This window comes from Enhydra lutris, unplaced genomic scaffold (assembly GCF_002288905.1).
Source record: "Enhydra lutris kenyoni isolate GAN:26980312 unplaced genomic scaffold, ASM228890v2 scaffoldscaffold13, whole genome shotgun sequence".
In the NCBI taxonomy this organism is placed as follows: Eukaryota; Metazoa; Chordata; class Mammalia; order Carnivora; family Mustelidae; genus Enhydra; species Enhydra lutris.
The window spans coordinates 55,395,993-55,411,465 of NW_019154097.1; the positions used below are offsets into that span (position 1 = coordinate 55,395,993).

The 15,473-nt window shown below is 48.3% G+C and overlaps 1 protein-coding gene across 2 annotated transcripts in view; it reads left to right on the top strand.

Annotated features, from left to right (window-relative positions):
• Positions 1 to 9,076: 9,076 nt before the first annotated feature.
• The window catches only part of LOC111145649 (chromosome unknown C7orf50 homolog), a 114,392-nt gene continuing 107,995 nt past the window's right edge, over positions 9,077 to 15,473 (top strand). For both annotated transcript variants that reach the window (XM_022500719.1, XM_022500718.1), the window contains exon 1: positions 9,077 to 9,205. In XM_022500719.1, coding sequence (XP_022356427.1) covers positions 9,077 to 9,205 — 129 coding nt within the window. The remainder of the gene's footprint in view (positions 9,206 to 15,473) is intronic.

The following is a 15,473-nucleotide window of genomic DNA, read 5'->3' on the forward strand; positions in this document are numbered from 1 at the left end:
AGATCAGTTAGCGGATGAATGTAGGCAGAGAGGAAACTGGGCTCACAGACTGGAGCCCTTTAGTGCCCAGGGCCAGGGAGGTGAAGGGGTAGGAGGAAAAGCAGGTGGTAGTGGGGTCTGTTTGGAAGCCAAGAGGAAAAAAGAATGTGGAGACCGAAGTGATCATCAGCTGTCAGAAGCTGCTGTTAGGTCAACTAAGGTGAGTGCTGAGAATCTGCCGTGGGGTATCACGTCTGCGAGGAGCAAGCCGGACCGTAGTTTACTGTAGTCAAAGAGGTAAGGCTGGATTTTAATCAGTAATAACTGTTGCAGTAGGGATAAGAACTGCCTGAACTGAATTCACCTTGGATTTGTCCAGAGCTGACTGAGGGAATAGGGATGGGAATGGGGAGCGGCACTTAGTAGACTTAGGAAGTGAAAAACTACAAAAGCCGGGGAAGGGGTGTTGGTCTGTGTGAAACCGTTGTGGGTTTGCTAACTGGCGCTTGTCAAAGGTAGGCTCCTACTCTTCCACAGAGCTGTCTGATGAGGCCCCATCATCCGGTGTCGCAGCATTGACTTTTCTCAGGCTGGCACTTTTTAAGGGTGCTAGGGTCATCATAGGGATGGGGCCTTGAGCTGTTAGAAACTGTATTAGTATTTCGTTCAAGTCTTTGAGGGCCAATGTTGAGGACCGGTGGAGAGAGGAGCCTGGCTAGAGTTGGGTCATGGAGAGAGTCTTTGTCCTTATGGTGTGGTTGGTGATCTTGAGAACAGCTGAAGAGTGGCGGAAGCCTGGTGGGAAGGGTGTGGGAGGGAACAGGAGGGAATGGGTTATGCAGTGCAGGTAGGTGGCTCTTGAGCAGGAGGAAGCAGAAACGGGGTAAAGAGCATGTGAGATCAAGAGCGTTTTTACGATGTCGGATATTTTGGTTGATTGAGTTGAAGGGAAGCTGAACCCGTGCAGGAGGGTAATTGTTAGGTGATGTGGCTGCGTAGGCAGGGCATGGAACCCAGCGCCAGAGTGGAGGGTTTGGCCTCCGTCGGAAAATGACAGGATCCATTGTAACAGGAGAAAAGGGTGGAGGGGTAGATGTGGGAGCTTGCAGAAGCTCCCTTCCAGTTGCTTTGATTTCCTCTGTGATCAGGAATTAAGGTCCTGTGAGAGAAGGGAGAAGACCTTGGCAGTTTGAGAGGAGAGGCTTGTCCAGGTGAGTGGCTGGCGTGGGGAAATGTGGTGGGACCACCGGTGAGGCTGAAGGATTATTGGACCCTGGGGTGCTGGGGGTGGTGAGCTGCAAAGAGGGGCTTGGTGAGTGAGAAATTTGGAGCATTTGTAGTAACTGGGCTTCACGTTTGGCATTTGGAGGAGAGAGAGGGGAGGGTAAGTACCAGGAGAGCAAAATCCAGAGGCTGTTCTGTATGGGCAAGTCAGAATGCAGACCAGTCTTGGATCAGAATGAACAAGAGCAAAGTCCCAGTCCCGGCACAGGAGCTGGGATTCCGCTCCTGGATTCCCCGGACAGATTTCCTCAAGAGTTGTGGATTGTGAGGGTGCACACCCTCCTCCAGTGGCCCTTCCTTGCAGCCTGCCTGACAGGACACATCAGAGGTATCATGCTCTGGGTGAGAGGGGGGCATTAGGGGCTATGGGTGGGGATTTCAGATTTAAGAAGACTCTTTGCCTATAGGCTGATTTATTTTTTAAAGATCCTGTGGAGTTTCTTTTCAGCCCTGGAGACCCAGCAGCCTCAGCCCATTGGCGTTGACACTTCCTGACTAGTGACTGTAGCCAAGCCCAGATGGTTAGCTGGTCTCTGTGTGTCTGATGTGGGTCCTCAGCTTTCTGCTGGTGGAAGGGTTTGTTTGCTCCCCTGAAGACTTTTGAGCTGGTATTTTAAAAGAAAGGTTGTGTTTCTGCTTTTGTTGTAGAAATTACAAAAAAGTAGAAGGGGGGGAACCATACTTGTAATTCTGACTCTCTAAAATGTTAATTTTTTTTTTTTTAAGATTTCATTTATTCATTTGACAGAGAGAGACACACAGGGAAAGAGGGGACACAAGCAGAGGCACAGGGAGAGGGAGAAGTAGGCTTCCTGCTGAGCAGGGAGCCTGATGAGGGGCTCAATCCCAGGATTCTGGGATCATGACCTAAGCCGAAGGAAGATGCCCAAAGACTGAGCCTCCCAAGTGCCCCAAAATGTTAATATTTTAATGTATTTCCTTCTAGTGTTTTTCTTCGTACATACGTGTGTATCATTTTTCCTACAGAAGGAGGGTCACATTGTACATATGTAGGTTTCCGCCCGTCTTTTCCCTTTATGTTGTACCCTGAGCTCTTCCTGCCATGACTGAGTGCTTGGTGTGCTCAGGGCAGCCATGCTCCTGTGCGTGAATGAGTCATTCATTTGCCCGGTCCCCTATTGTTGGGTAGTTACGGGGTTTTCCGCTTTTTAATTGAAGAGGCATTATCATTTCTTGTACAGTGCCATTGTCGTCCTTATATTTGAATCTCAGTCCATGATTATTTCACCAGGATAAGTTCTAGAAGTGGAATTACGGGCTAAAGCATTTGATAAATGTTATGAAATTGCCTTTTAAAAGGACTGTGCCAATTTATTCTCCTGTCAGTAGGCATGATAATGGCCTTTTCATCATTCTCTGGCTAACCCTGAATAATAGAATTTCAAAAATCGTTTATATAAATAAAGGCATTTTTAACCTATGCAATTAGTGAAGTAATACGTGCATACAGCTGGAAACCTGCAGCGGTAGCGGGAGATGGAAAAGAACAGCAGCCCACGGCTGGGCCGGGCCGCGCCTCAGAGGCAAGCATTGTCCTCGGTCAGCTTCGCAAACTGGGATCACTTCCAGACGTCCAGAGCACAGTGTGTGCCTCGGGTTTACCAGTTTTAGGCGTCATCTGTTGGTCCGCCCCTCTGATGGGAGCACCCCGGTTTCCTCACCCGCGTGCCGCCCTCAGCACTTAGCACAGGGCCTGGCACGCAGTGAGCACTGGGTGAAGGTGGATGCTCACGGCCACCGTTGCTACGAATAGCTTTCCTGACACCCCTGCCCCCTCCATGCGACCTTCCTCCCGGCCCCTAGATAAGGGGAGAACTTAACACTGGCGAAGCCTTATGAGCCGCTAGATGTTTTGCAGAAAAGCCTGTGAGGAAAAAGAAACACGAAGGAGGGGTCTCCAGCTTTCTGAGGTCGGGGCGCCAGGCCACTGAGCTGCTGCTGGCTTCGGAGGAAGGCAGCGAAGCTCCACTGTGGCTGCTTTCCTTGGCACCCTTCCTGGGTGTCGTCAGGCAGCTCCTGGGGACCCTGAGGAGCATTTGTTGGCTCTGGTTGTGCTGGATGCTTGGACATGCTCTCGCGCCCCTCACGGCTGCTCTGAAATAGGGTTACTGCTAAGGGCAAAAAAAGGAAGAAGGAAAACTGGTACAGGGGCATCATGTAGTTGAATTCATTACAGATCATTTGTGAGAGATTAGAGGGTTTTTTTTTTTTCTTTCTTTCTGTGTTTTAGTGGTTCACAGGGTTCTGTGACCATCACCACAACCTGATTCCAGAATATTTTCCTTCTCCCAAAAGAAATGTAGTACTTTTCACAGTCACTCCCTACCCCTGTCCCCCCACCCCCACCCCGAGCAAACACCAGGCTACCTTCCTGTCTCTCTAATCACTCATTCTGGAAATTTCATATAAGCGAGGTTATACAATCTGTAGTATCCCGTGACTGGCCTGTCTCACATAGCAGGATGTTTTCAAGATTTATCCAGTCAGTGCTTCAGTCCCCCCCCCTTTTTTTGCCAAATAATGTTCCATTGCCTGGGCATACCACATTTTATGATCTGGTTATCAGTTGTGGATGTTCAGGTTGTTTTCACCTTTTGGATGTTATGACTAATGTTATGAACATTCACGTTTGAATTTTTATGTGGATGTGTTCATTTTCTTTGGTGGAGTTGTGGGGTCATATGGTAACACAGTTAACTTTTTGAGGGTCCACTAGGCTGTGGTACAATGTGGCTATACCATTTTATGTCCCACCAGCAGTGAAGAAGGGTTCCGAGTTTTCCACATCATCAATATTTATGATTATCTGTCTTTTTGCTTATAGCCAACTTAGTGACTGTGAAGTGGCGAGTCATTTGATTTACATTTCCCTAACGATGATGTTAAACATCTTTTCTTGTCCTCATTGGCCATTCGTATGTCATCTGTGGGGTAATCTGTATTCAAGTTCTTTGTCCGTTTTCAAATGGGACTGTTTTGTTGTTGTTGTTGAGATATAAAAATTCTTCATACATGGTGTTCACAAGTCTCTTTTAAGTTACATGACTTGTGAATGTTTTTTTCCAATTCTTGACATTGTCTTTATACTTTCTTGCTGACATCATTTGCAACACAAAATTTTCTAATTTTGAAGAGTTCACAATTTATGTTCTTTCTTTTGCTTCTTATGTTTTTGGTGTCATACCTGAGTCTGTTGCCTTATCCAGGGTCTTCAAGATTTACTCCTATGTTTTAGCTCTTACATTTAGGTTTTTGATCCATTTTGAGTTAATTTTTTTGTTTGGTGTGAGGTAGGGCTCTCAGTTCATTCTTTTGCATGTGGAAGTCCAGGTGTCCCAGCACCTTTTGTTAAAAAGTCTGTTCTTTCCCATTAAATTGTCTTGGCGCCATTGTTGAAAATCACCATAAATGTAAGGAAATGTCGTTTTCTGTAACAAACATTGATTGTCTCAAAGTCATGAGACACCGTCTCTTAGAACTATTAAAAGAAACCTTTTTATAATATGGAAAAGTCTTTCTCTCTTTTTAGCAAATAGACTTAGTGATTAAACTTTTTAATGATAACTTACAGAATGAATAAAGATTTAACTTAACTTTTATGGCAACTGGTATGTAAATATTTGCTAAACTTTCTTTATTTCTCCAACGAGGTAATTGGCTGACAGAGTCCTTTGTCTTTTCCAAGCCCTTGTGTCAACAGTCTCTTGTTCTTTCACGATTTCTTATTACACTGCTAATTGAAATTTGTAGCCTCTGGCTTTGAATACTTTTTTTAGATAAGGCTTAATTAAAGACTGTGGAGCTTGGAATTTTTCTGATTCTACAACAGTAAAACGCTTTCATTGTGCTGTAATCACAATGGGGCAGAGGGAGCCCTCTATGCTGGCGCTGTGTCCTCTAGGATGTGGCCCTATGATCACCTGTTTCCTGGGTGTTTGGCACAGCTTGATATCCCAGGTTCATCTTAACACTTTACTTGCTCCAGACCAGGAATCTTAAGGAGCTCTGTACCCCACCCGCACCCCTTTTTTAAAATAGAGAATGCTATTTAGAACCCAAATCTGGGCTTTTCATGTCTGCGTTGCTTCTAGTCCCTTTACATTGTGATCACTCTATAGTTGCCCATCCCAGAATGCTTTCCCACTTTTGTTTGCCTTCGGGTAGCACTCACCATCTTCTCATGTATCCTATATTTGCGTCCCCCCATAAGCATGTGAACTGTGTGTGGATAGGTCTTTTGGACAGCCTGGCCCAGCCTAGAGCAGCTCATGGCCCGTGCTCAGCACCCTGCAGGTGGTGACAGAGTAACCGGCAAGTGACAACACAGGAGCGGAGCGTGCCTGCAGTGTGATTGCTGGGATTGCTGGGTGTCGGTGTGTGCACGCTTACTTCTACCAGCTAATACCTTCATGTAGTTGTCCCCTTATGTCTCCGTGGAAGCAGTTTTGCTTTGGGGGGAAATTTACATTTTGGAACATCTGTTCACAGTGAGAGGACAGGCTCAGGACACACCCAGTTTTTGGTCGCCTAGCTCTGCCTGTGCTACATGCTCTGTCCTTCACTGGCCTCCTGGAGGCCTTCTGCCACTGTGACTGTCTTGCTGCCTGTCTGTCACCTGTGCTCACTTTCTTCTGTTTTATATTCTTGGCAACCCCATGTAAAAGTGTTTTCTCATTTATTTAAATACATAGGTCTGTCTTTCCCATTAGAAGGGAAGCTTCATGAAATCAAGGCTCTTATTTGCCATGCTGCTTGCCCTGTGCTCAGCATCTAGCACAGTGCCTGGCACAGAACTGGCTCTCAAAAAATATTTGTGAGTTATATTTTTAATATTTTTTGATAGAGTCTAAAATGAATTCTGGTGTCAAGAGAACATTGGGTTTCTGTCTCTTTACCTATATACACAGCCTTGAACGGCATGTCTAAAATTAAATTTAAAAAAAATATATAGACATAAGTATGCAAAAGATACATGTATTATGTGTGTGTGTGTAAAATCTGGAATATGGAGGATGAAGCCACTGGGAGTGAGTTTAGGATAAATAAAATGAAATACATTTTTATAATTTGTTAGCATAAAAGCTGGTATTAGTAGGCCTTGTAGGTAGAGTTTTGAAGGACTGGTATTAAAAAGTAATCTTCATTTTTTTTTCAAGTATAAAACCTTGAAAACAGAAACTAAGCTTTAAATAAATAGAAAGTTCCTTGTAACCCCACCCCCAGATATAAGTAAAGATAAATGTTTTGTTTATATCCTTCAGACATTTTATATGTATGTATACATAAGTATGTGTATATATGTTTTTGTGTATTTGTCTTATACACCTCCTCTATTACTATTTTTAAAATATTTTTAAAAATTTTTAAAAGATTTTATTTATTGTCAGAAGAGAGAGGGAGAGAGAGAGAACACAAGCAGGAGGAGTGGCAGGCAGAGGGAAAGGGAAAAGCAGACTTCCACTGAGCAGGGAGCCCAATGCAGGGCTGGATCCCAGGACCCTGGGATCATGACCTGAGCCGAAGGTAGATGTTTAACCAACTGGGTCACCCAGACGTCCCAGTATTATTTTCATTTTCTTTTTTTTTTTTTTTTTAAGATTTTATTTATTTGACAGAGATCACAAGTAGGCAGAGAGGCAGGCAGAGACAGAGAGACGGGGAAGCAGGCTCCCTCCTGAGCAGAGAGCCTGATGTGGGGCTCGATCCCAGGACCCTGGGATCATGACCTGAGCCGAAGGCAGAGGCCTTAACCCACTGAGCCACCCAGGTGCCCCCCAGTATTATTTTCTTGAAAATGAAATTGTATTAAAAAAAAATGAAATTGTATAATACTAAACATTGTGTTCTATGTTTTCCATTCTGTATCTGTAACACTATCTCATTTATTTTAATTATCAAGTTGATTTCCATTTTGCTGGTTTATTCTGATCTATTTATTTAATCCTTTATTAATGTGTGATTGGGTTGTTTCTACTAAAAACCACATGTATGAAAAGCAGTATGTAAATGTTTGCAGGTGCTGGTTATTAAGTTACCATCTCAGCTCCAGAAGCACATTTTACACTCCACATTGTGGTGCTCTGCAAAGTGTTTTTCTGTTTTCAGCTCCTTTTTGGCTCCACCCAAAGAGGGCAATGGAGAGACTGGAACAGGTGGGGTGGGTGGGGGTGAGGTGGGATGGGCAGCGGGGGTGGTGGCACTTCTTGCTCTAGCTGTTCCAGTCAGTGCCACCCAGCAGTGGCCTTCACTGCAGCAGCAGGAGCTTGTTCAGTTCCCCACAGCTCCCTCCAAGAATCAGTCTGGTTCACCACTCCGAGGTCTGTTCTCAGAAATTCTCCCAGAAATGCACCCCCAACCCAAGACTTCCCCACCCATTAGATGGCTCCCTTCGATGTCTGCCTTCAGATGTTCCCCCTCAGACATCTTCCTTCAGACCTCCCTCCCTCAGAATTCCTCCCTCAGATGCTCTCCCTCAGAGGCTCTCCCTCAGAGGTTCTTCCTCAGAGGTCTCTCCTTCAGATGTCCCCTCTCAGACATCCCTCCTTTAGATGTCCTCCTTCTGATGTCCCTCCCTAAGAGTTCCTCCCTCAGATGCCCTCCCTTGAGGTCCTTCCTCAGAGGTCCCCTCTCTGACCTCTTCCCTCAGATGTTTTTCCCACAGACAACCTCCCTGAGATGTCCTCTCTCCGAAGTCTTCTTTAGATGCTTCCCCCACAGATGTCTCCCTCAGATGTCCCTCCCCCACACATATCCTTCGGATCTCCCTTCATCTGATGTCCTTCCTTCAGATCTCCTCCCTCAGATATTCTCCTTCAGATGTCCCTCTCTCAGAATTCCTTCCTCAGAGGTCCTTCCTCAGAGGTCCCTCCTTCAGTTGTGCCCCCCCAGACCGCCTCCCTCAGACATCCCTCTTTCAGATGTCCCCCCTCAGACCTCCCTCCTTCGGATAGCCTCTCTCTGATGTCTCTCCTTTAGATGTCCCTCCCTCAGAATTCCCTCCGATGCCTTCCCTTGGAGGTCCTTCCTCAGAGGTCCCCTCTCTGACCTCTTCCTTCAGATGTCTTTCCCACAGATATCCTCCGTCAGAAGTCTTCCCTTAGATGTCGTCTCCACAGATGTCTCCCTCAGACGTCCTCAGATGTCCTCCTCAGACGTCCTTCCCTCAGACATCCCCTCCCCGTAGACATCCTCCCTCAGACTTCCTCCTTCAGAGGAGTCCTCTCAGAGGTCCCAGGAGCAGCCAGTGCCCCTCAGTGGAGGGCTGTCCACTATGACCTCTCTGACATGCTTCTAGGTTCTGGTACTTCATCCAGTTCTTGGTTTCCCCGCGGCACAATAGCAGAAATGAAATGGGTTTTAGAATTCACAGGCTTCTTTCTGTTCTTCTACATGGAGTTCTAGATACTACTGTGCTTGAGAAAGTAGACATAATCAGACGCTTCTCAGATTGTGTGTCCTTCCTTCTGTGTGGCCCTGGTTGATACTTCTTTCACAATCCAAGGAGGCCATCCCAGACACATCGTGGGCCCCTCCACCCCTTGGTGACCGAATGCCCTAGTGGCAGGGTACATGATGGTCACCTGCGGCCTTTGAGGCTGCAGCTTCTCCAGCTGATGGGAAAAGAGAACTGGGGATGTGACTTTGTTTTAATTTGTATATACCGTATTTTCTGAAATACCTTTGTACTTCTTCAGCAGTGGGAGAGTCCTCTTCCTCCTTTGTTTAAAATGTCCCAGAGCCTGAGACCTTTTATTTCCCATGTATTTTAGCAAGTCGCCTTCTCTGTTGCAGGATGGCAAAACAGAAGAGAAAAGTGACTGAAGTGACAGAGAAAAAGAAGAAAAAACTGAAGAAGGCGTCTGCAAAAGAGAACCTGCTGGCACCCGAAGCCATGCCGGGGACCAAGCAAGCGCACCCCGAGGTAGGCGCACGTGGGGTCGTGGCGGCCTCACCTCGTTTCTTCACCGGGAGGGGAGGCAGTTGGGGCTTGGATTGCTGGTGTCTGTCCGGGAGGAGCAGAGGATGGAACACAGGACATGTGGACACACTCGGTGCCTTCTAGAGGGCACTGTAAAACAAATAAGAGGTCAGCAAAATTTAGGTTTGAGCAGCCCGCTGTTTGGGGTGCTGTGCTGCAAAGGGCCCTGGATGGACGGGCTCGGCCCCGCGGTGGTGGCACGGTGACAGGGCGGCACGGGCTGGAGCTGGCCCTTAGCAGCGCTCTCAGGGGTGGGCCGGCGCAGCGTGCACAAGGAGGGACGCCTCGGGGGATGCATGGAACATGGCCTGAGACTCTGTACTCAGAAATTCAGATCATAACATAAAAATGTTCGTGTCTAGCATGATGTAAGTCTGCCACAAAAGTAGGTCTGTGCATTTAAATTTGTTTTCTGTTACCACCGCGTTCTGAGTGTTAACATTTCTCTTTATTGAGTGGTCTTTACAGTTCCTACCATGCAGATGATCAAAATGGTGTAAGATATTATAAGTTTTGACAAATTGTTGCACATAAAGTAAAATTTGAGCAGGTATACAGCACTTAGTGATGCGGCAGCTTTTCCCTGTTCATGCGTCTGTGGGTGAGCGTCCCTGTTCCTTGAGTGGAACAAGGCTGAGTGTGGGTGTTGGTCCTGTTTCCCACGCTTGCCTGTAAGCCCTGAACAGCCTCGTTCACATCAGTGAGTGAGGTTGGAAGTTTGTTCGTAACGGCATTCTTAAATCCTCAAACTCAGAGACGGTTAATGTGATTTGGGGCACATTTTATCAAAATTTATTTTTAAAGATCTGCCATTAGATGACAACTTGACTAGATCCTTCTTCAGTTCTCCTGAAGAAAGAATTGGAAACCACCAGACTCAGTCAAGGATGTGTTGCTGGGGTAGTTGGGGTTGACTTCTGCAACACCAGTATTTCAAATTCTGTCATTGTTTAGTGCCCCCAAGGTGTTTATGCCCTCAGCAGTGTTCCCTGGTAAGACTGAGGTGACAGGTGGCTTTTTAAAAAAAGATTTATTTATTTTAGAGAGCGAGAGCGTGCATGCTCACATGAGCAGGGGAAGGGGCAGAGGGAGAGGGAAAGAGAGAATCCAAGTAGACTCCACGAGGAGCTCACGACCCTGAGATCATGACCAACCCAAGTGGAAATCCGATGCTCAACCCAGCGCCCCAGCAGGTGGCTTTTTCTCCACAAAACAGGGAAAGGACCATTGTGCAGGGGGAGGAGGAGAGGAGGGTCCACCTGACAACCAGCCAACTTCCTGGCTGTGGGCCATTCTAGCTTTTTCTCAGAGCAGGTTCAGAATGACTGCTAGTGGCATTAGGGCCCTGGGAGTGTGCTCCTGAGAGCACCTGTGCCACGCGGCTGCCTGGGCGAGTCTCAGTGTCCTTCAGGGTATGTGCGGCCACTTTGATGACTGTTGGTTCAGGTCACTTGAGGCCTGCATCCACTGAGGCATCTCTGTGCTTCTGAGAGGCGCTGTGAGCTCATTCATCTCCCCGTGGCCATAGCAGTCCAGGGGCCCTGGGGTGAGTGCGGGGTGTGTGCGGAGAGAAGATGCTCAGCTGCGGCCGTGGGGCCCTGGAGGTGTGGGGGTGAGCAGGGAGCAGGACCCTCACTGCTTCCGGGTACCCTTTTCCTACATGCTCTTGGCAGAGAACCTACCAAATGTGGCAGCTCATCTGATCACAAGGCCAGTCTGCTCCTGTGTGTGGAAGTGTGGCGGTTCACACAGTGTCGGTGTCAGGAACCTGGCTGGCATCCGTGGCGCCTGCGTCTTGCTCTGAGTGCGGGCTCTTCACAAACCTGTGACCCCCCGGGCCAATTCTTGTTAGGCTCTGTGCTCTGCCACTTGAGCCCTGACTGGGTCTGTTCTTCTGCTTTCTGGCTCCCAGATGGAAGCTGGCATCTGGAGAGCTCCTCAAGCTGCTGCTCGGTGCTTTAGTGCACCCCTGGTTCCTACAGAGCCGCAGTTACACATGATTTTCTTGGGCTCTTGCTAGGATACTTTCCTGCTGCTTCTAAAGTTCTCCTATTTCTTTCTCTTTTTCTTTTCTTTTTTTTTTCTAAAGATTTTATTTATTTATTCATGAGAGACATAGAGCGAGGCAAAGGGAGAAGTAGGATCCCTGCAGAGCAGGAGCCCAATGCAGAACTTGATCCCGGGACCCTGGGATCATGACCTGAGCTGAAGGTAGATGCTTAACCAACTGAGCCAACCAGGTGCCCTAGACTCCTTTAATTTCTTTAAAATAAGCCCCATACAGGGGTACATGTCTGAGTAGCTCAGTCAATTGAGCATCTGGTTCTTGGTTTTGGCTCAGGTCATGATCTCAGGGTCCTGGGATCAAACTACCCGTTGGGCTCTGTGCTCAGTACAAAGTCTGCCTGAGATTGTCCTGCTCCCTCCCCCTCTGCCCCCCCAAGTTGTACACATACACATTTGTTCTCTCTGTCTCACACATAAAAAAATAAATCTTCAAAATATAAAATAAACCCCATACTATCACCTTGGTGAGTTTTAATTTTGTCACAGAACTTCCAGCTTTCCTTTCTTGATCTCTGCTTGCTGGCGGGACCCACAGACAGTGTGGGTTTATGGTAGACGCCGGTATGGGTTAGAATTTCTGCGCAAGATGCAAGGTGATACTCTGTGTTAAGTTCAGGTCATTTTTTTTTTAAAGTATGTGATTGTTTTTTGTTATTAAAGTACGTGTTGATTGTACTTATATATATTCCATATATGTTCTCATATATATTGTACTTACATATATTCCAAACAGAAGAGGAGCTTCTGGTTTCTCTTTTGATTATTAGATTTTTGTTTGGTTTGTAACATAGTGGAGGAGGTTCCTGGTAGAGGCATGTGCACTTTTGCTTCCTTTTTTGTCCCTGGGTGTTGAGGCTTGGTGGCAGGCTGGCCGAGCCAAGGAGCAGGAAGTGGGCTTTGAAACCCACTTGTGGCCTGCAGAGGAGAGTGAGTGCGAAACCGGGACTGGCCAGCAGGGGTCGCAGCCCCTCTGCCTTCAGGCAGCCGGCGCTTGTTTGCCCCAAAGAGTTCCAGGCCCCCGGGAGGATTTTTAGGTGGGTCTCCCAGTGAGGTGCTGTGCTTGCGGGCTTGTGTCCCGAAGACCGCTTCTTATACTGTCAGTCTCCCAGGGAAGTGGAGACTTCTCTGGGAGAACACACCTTGGGCTATCCTAATAAAAGTATTTCTTTACTCTGTGGTTCTCATGGGAAATTATGGAAAAGCAATGTCAGGCAGTTTTCTAAAGAGAGAACATTGACCGCTGCACCTAATCTAAGGAGGGTGGGTGGGCCGGGCCTGGAGAGCACATCCTATTACCCTGGGAGCTCATGGAAAAGTACTGTGCTGTCCCCCCACTGCCCTGGCTCCAGGATCAACCTCTGGAATCCACATGAAGAACAGAGAAGCCTCTGTCCCCACTTGGACCACTGTGTTGTCCTCCCGGGACTGTCCGTCTGGATAGGCCTATGGGACCCTGTGTGGCCACTTCCCACAGCACAGGCGCCCTGAGCCTGTGCCAGGAGAGCTGACGTTTCCCCAGTGCTCGCCCTCTGTGGCCCCTGGGGGCAGCTTCCTCAGAGCCAGACTTCCCACTGGGATCAGGGGGCCTCGGCACACCCAGTGGGCTCATCTCTGTTTGACTTTCATGCACTCTGGAATGTAGAAAGCCATCTATACAGCCCCGGACACCCCGAACCTCCCGTTCCACTCCTTCGTTTGCGTGGCTCACTAGTCCATTAACCTGCCAAGGCCCGTGCGGGTCTGCATCTCGGAGAAGAGGGTGTGTGTGATGTCCTGGGATAGGGCAGAGCCCTCCTGCTGCCTTCCTTGGAGCTTGGTAACTGGTTCTGGCTGGCTGGCCACAGGCTTTACTAAGGACCTACCGCCTTAGTATGTCCTACACCTAGCAGGCACTACACCTTCTCCCGCTGTTGTGCTGGGTGGGCGACCCAGGGGTCTGGGATGGGGTCCACAGGCCTGTCTTCTTCCATCCTTCTTCTGAGTATGATGTCCTGGACCACAGGGTCTCCATCCATTTCCTGGCTTCTTGAAACTGTCCTGTGAGCCTGGGCTTTGGGACTGGGCAGTCAGACCTTCAGGTTGCTGGTCCCCTTCCACTGAGAGGGTGGCAAAGATTAAATCTTAGACAGCAGGCGTATTCAGAGGGGCTGTGACCCCATTATCAGCTGGCACAGGAAAGGGCAGGAGGTCATGGTATTGCTTCCTGCAGGTCTCCCCAGCCCTGCTGAGGAGATCCTCCATGGTTTAGTTTCTGTCCCAGACACTGAGCCACATGCCTGGGAAATGGCCTCCTGCGGCTGTCCCCTCGGGCCAGTCAGGCTGCTACATGCCTTGACCAGCACGTGGGAGGGGCTGCTGCGGTACCCACAGCCTGAGTTATCCAGAGACAGGAGGGGTGGCTGGCGGTGAGCAGGGGCCTTCTCCCTTCATCTCTCAGGTGAGAACCCCTGTGTTTGCAGAGCACCAGAGTTCTCACGGGACAGCACTGGGGTGCCCTAGGCCGAGGTGTGGCTGTTGTCCTGACTTCATGCATGAGTCGACCAGAGAGGCTGGTACTTGCTTGGTCACCTGGCCAGCTGGGATAGAGAAAAGACTCACAGTTGGGTTTCCTGCATCTGGCTACCTTTTGGAGCACCCGAGGAAGACCAGGACGGGGAGCTGCAGCGTTGCCTGCCCTGGCCCTTTAGGATAACTGGACGGGGAGTGCCAGTCAGTGGGCCGCTCAGCCACATGCTTCGGCAGCAGTGCCCGGCACCGTATAAGGAATATACCCGGCTCCTTTCTGGCATCTGCTCTCACACTGTAAATGTTGGTGATGTGCTTGGGAGAAAGACCTCGGATTTGACGAGCAGACCGTCCCACATTGGGAATGACAGTGCATTCCTGAAGTCTGGAGGGCATGGTGACAGTAATAGCCACTTTTCTTCTTTCAGAATGTGATGTGCTGTGCATAAGCTGTTGGGCTCCCAGGTTCCTTACGTGCCCCCTGTGTTTTCACGGGCCCTGCAGGAACGTGGCCAGTGACAGCGGGGCTGGACGTGGCCCGGGCTCCGCACTGCCATACTCAGAGTGCTCGGAGTGTTGCTTATCTGGAAGGGAAGCAGCTACTCCATCTTTTTTCCTTCCTATGTAATCTCGAAAATGGGATAGGAGCTACGGGCATCAAGCCAATAAGCACTTTATAAAACCATCAAATGAGGCTGTGAACTTTATGGCCTTGAGAATTTGCTCAGAGCCAAAATACTTCATTCCAGTGGTATTTTGCTTAAGAAATATTACGGGTCTGGCAGAAGATTTTTTTGTTGTTAAACTGGTGGGGGTGAGGGGATGCTCATCTTTATAGGCAGCTCCCTGGGAGCCTAAATTGGTTTTCCAGCAGAAATTCCCCTCTGCCATTGTTTTGTTTAATACTTGGTGACTACTGAACACTTAAGTTGTCAACCAGCTGGGGTTATAAACCGACCGACTTCAGGGCTAAGGGAGTTGAGAGGAAAGGCAGACCCAGAGAAGTTCCGTGACTCCCCTGAGGCCCATGGTAAGTTGGTGGGAGGCCGAGGTCCTCTTGTCCTGTCTCGGTAACCTAGCTCAGCCTCCTCCTGAGTTCTTCCCTTTCTGTGGCCGCGTAACACTCCGCTGTACTTAGCACGCATTTGGTCCTCTGTTCACCAGATTGCGGACATTTGTGGTGTTTCCAGTTTGGGGCTAGAATGAGCATGCTGTGAATATGTGTGTGCAAGGCTTCCTGTTTTCATTTCTCTTGGGTAAATTCTCAGGACTCAGGTGGACCACATGGTAAGTGTGTGTTTACTTTTTTAAGAAGCTGCTAAGCTGTCTCGAAATGGCTGCCCCAGTGCACGTTCCTGCCAGCAGTACATGAGGGTTCCATATGCTCTGTGTATCTGTCCACACTTGGTATTGTCAGTTTTTAAAATTTTGGCCACTCTTGGGTATGTAGTTATGTCTTGCTGTGTGTGTGGTTTTAAAAGGCACCTTTTTTGAGGTATAATTGACTTGGAGTAAACTGTTCGTTCTTGTGGTTTTTCACTAGCATTTCCCTGATCGCTGGTGGCATGAGCATCTTGTGTGCCTTCTGGCTGCCGTAAGTTATCTTTGGTGACGTGTTTGCTCAGCTCTCTTCTCCATT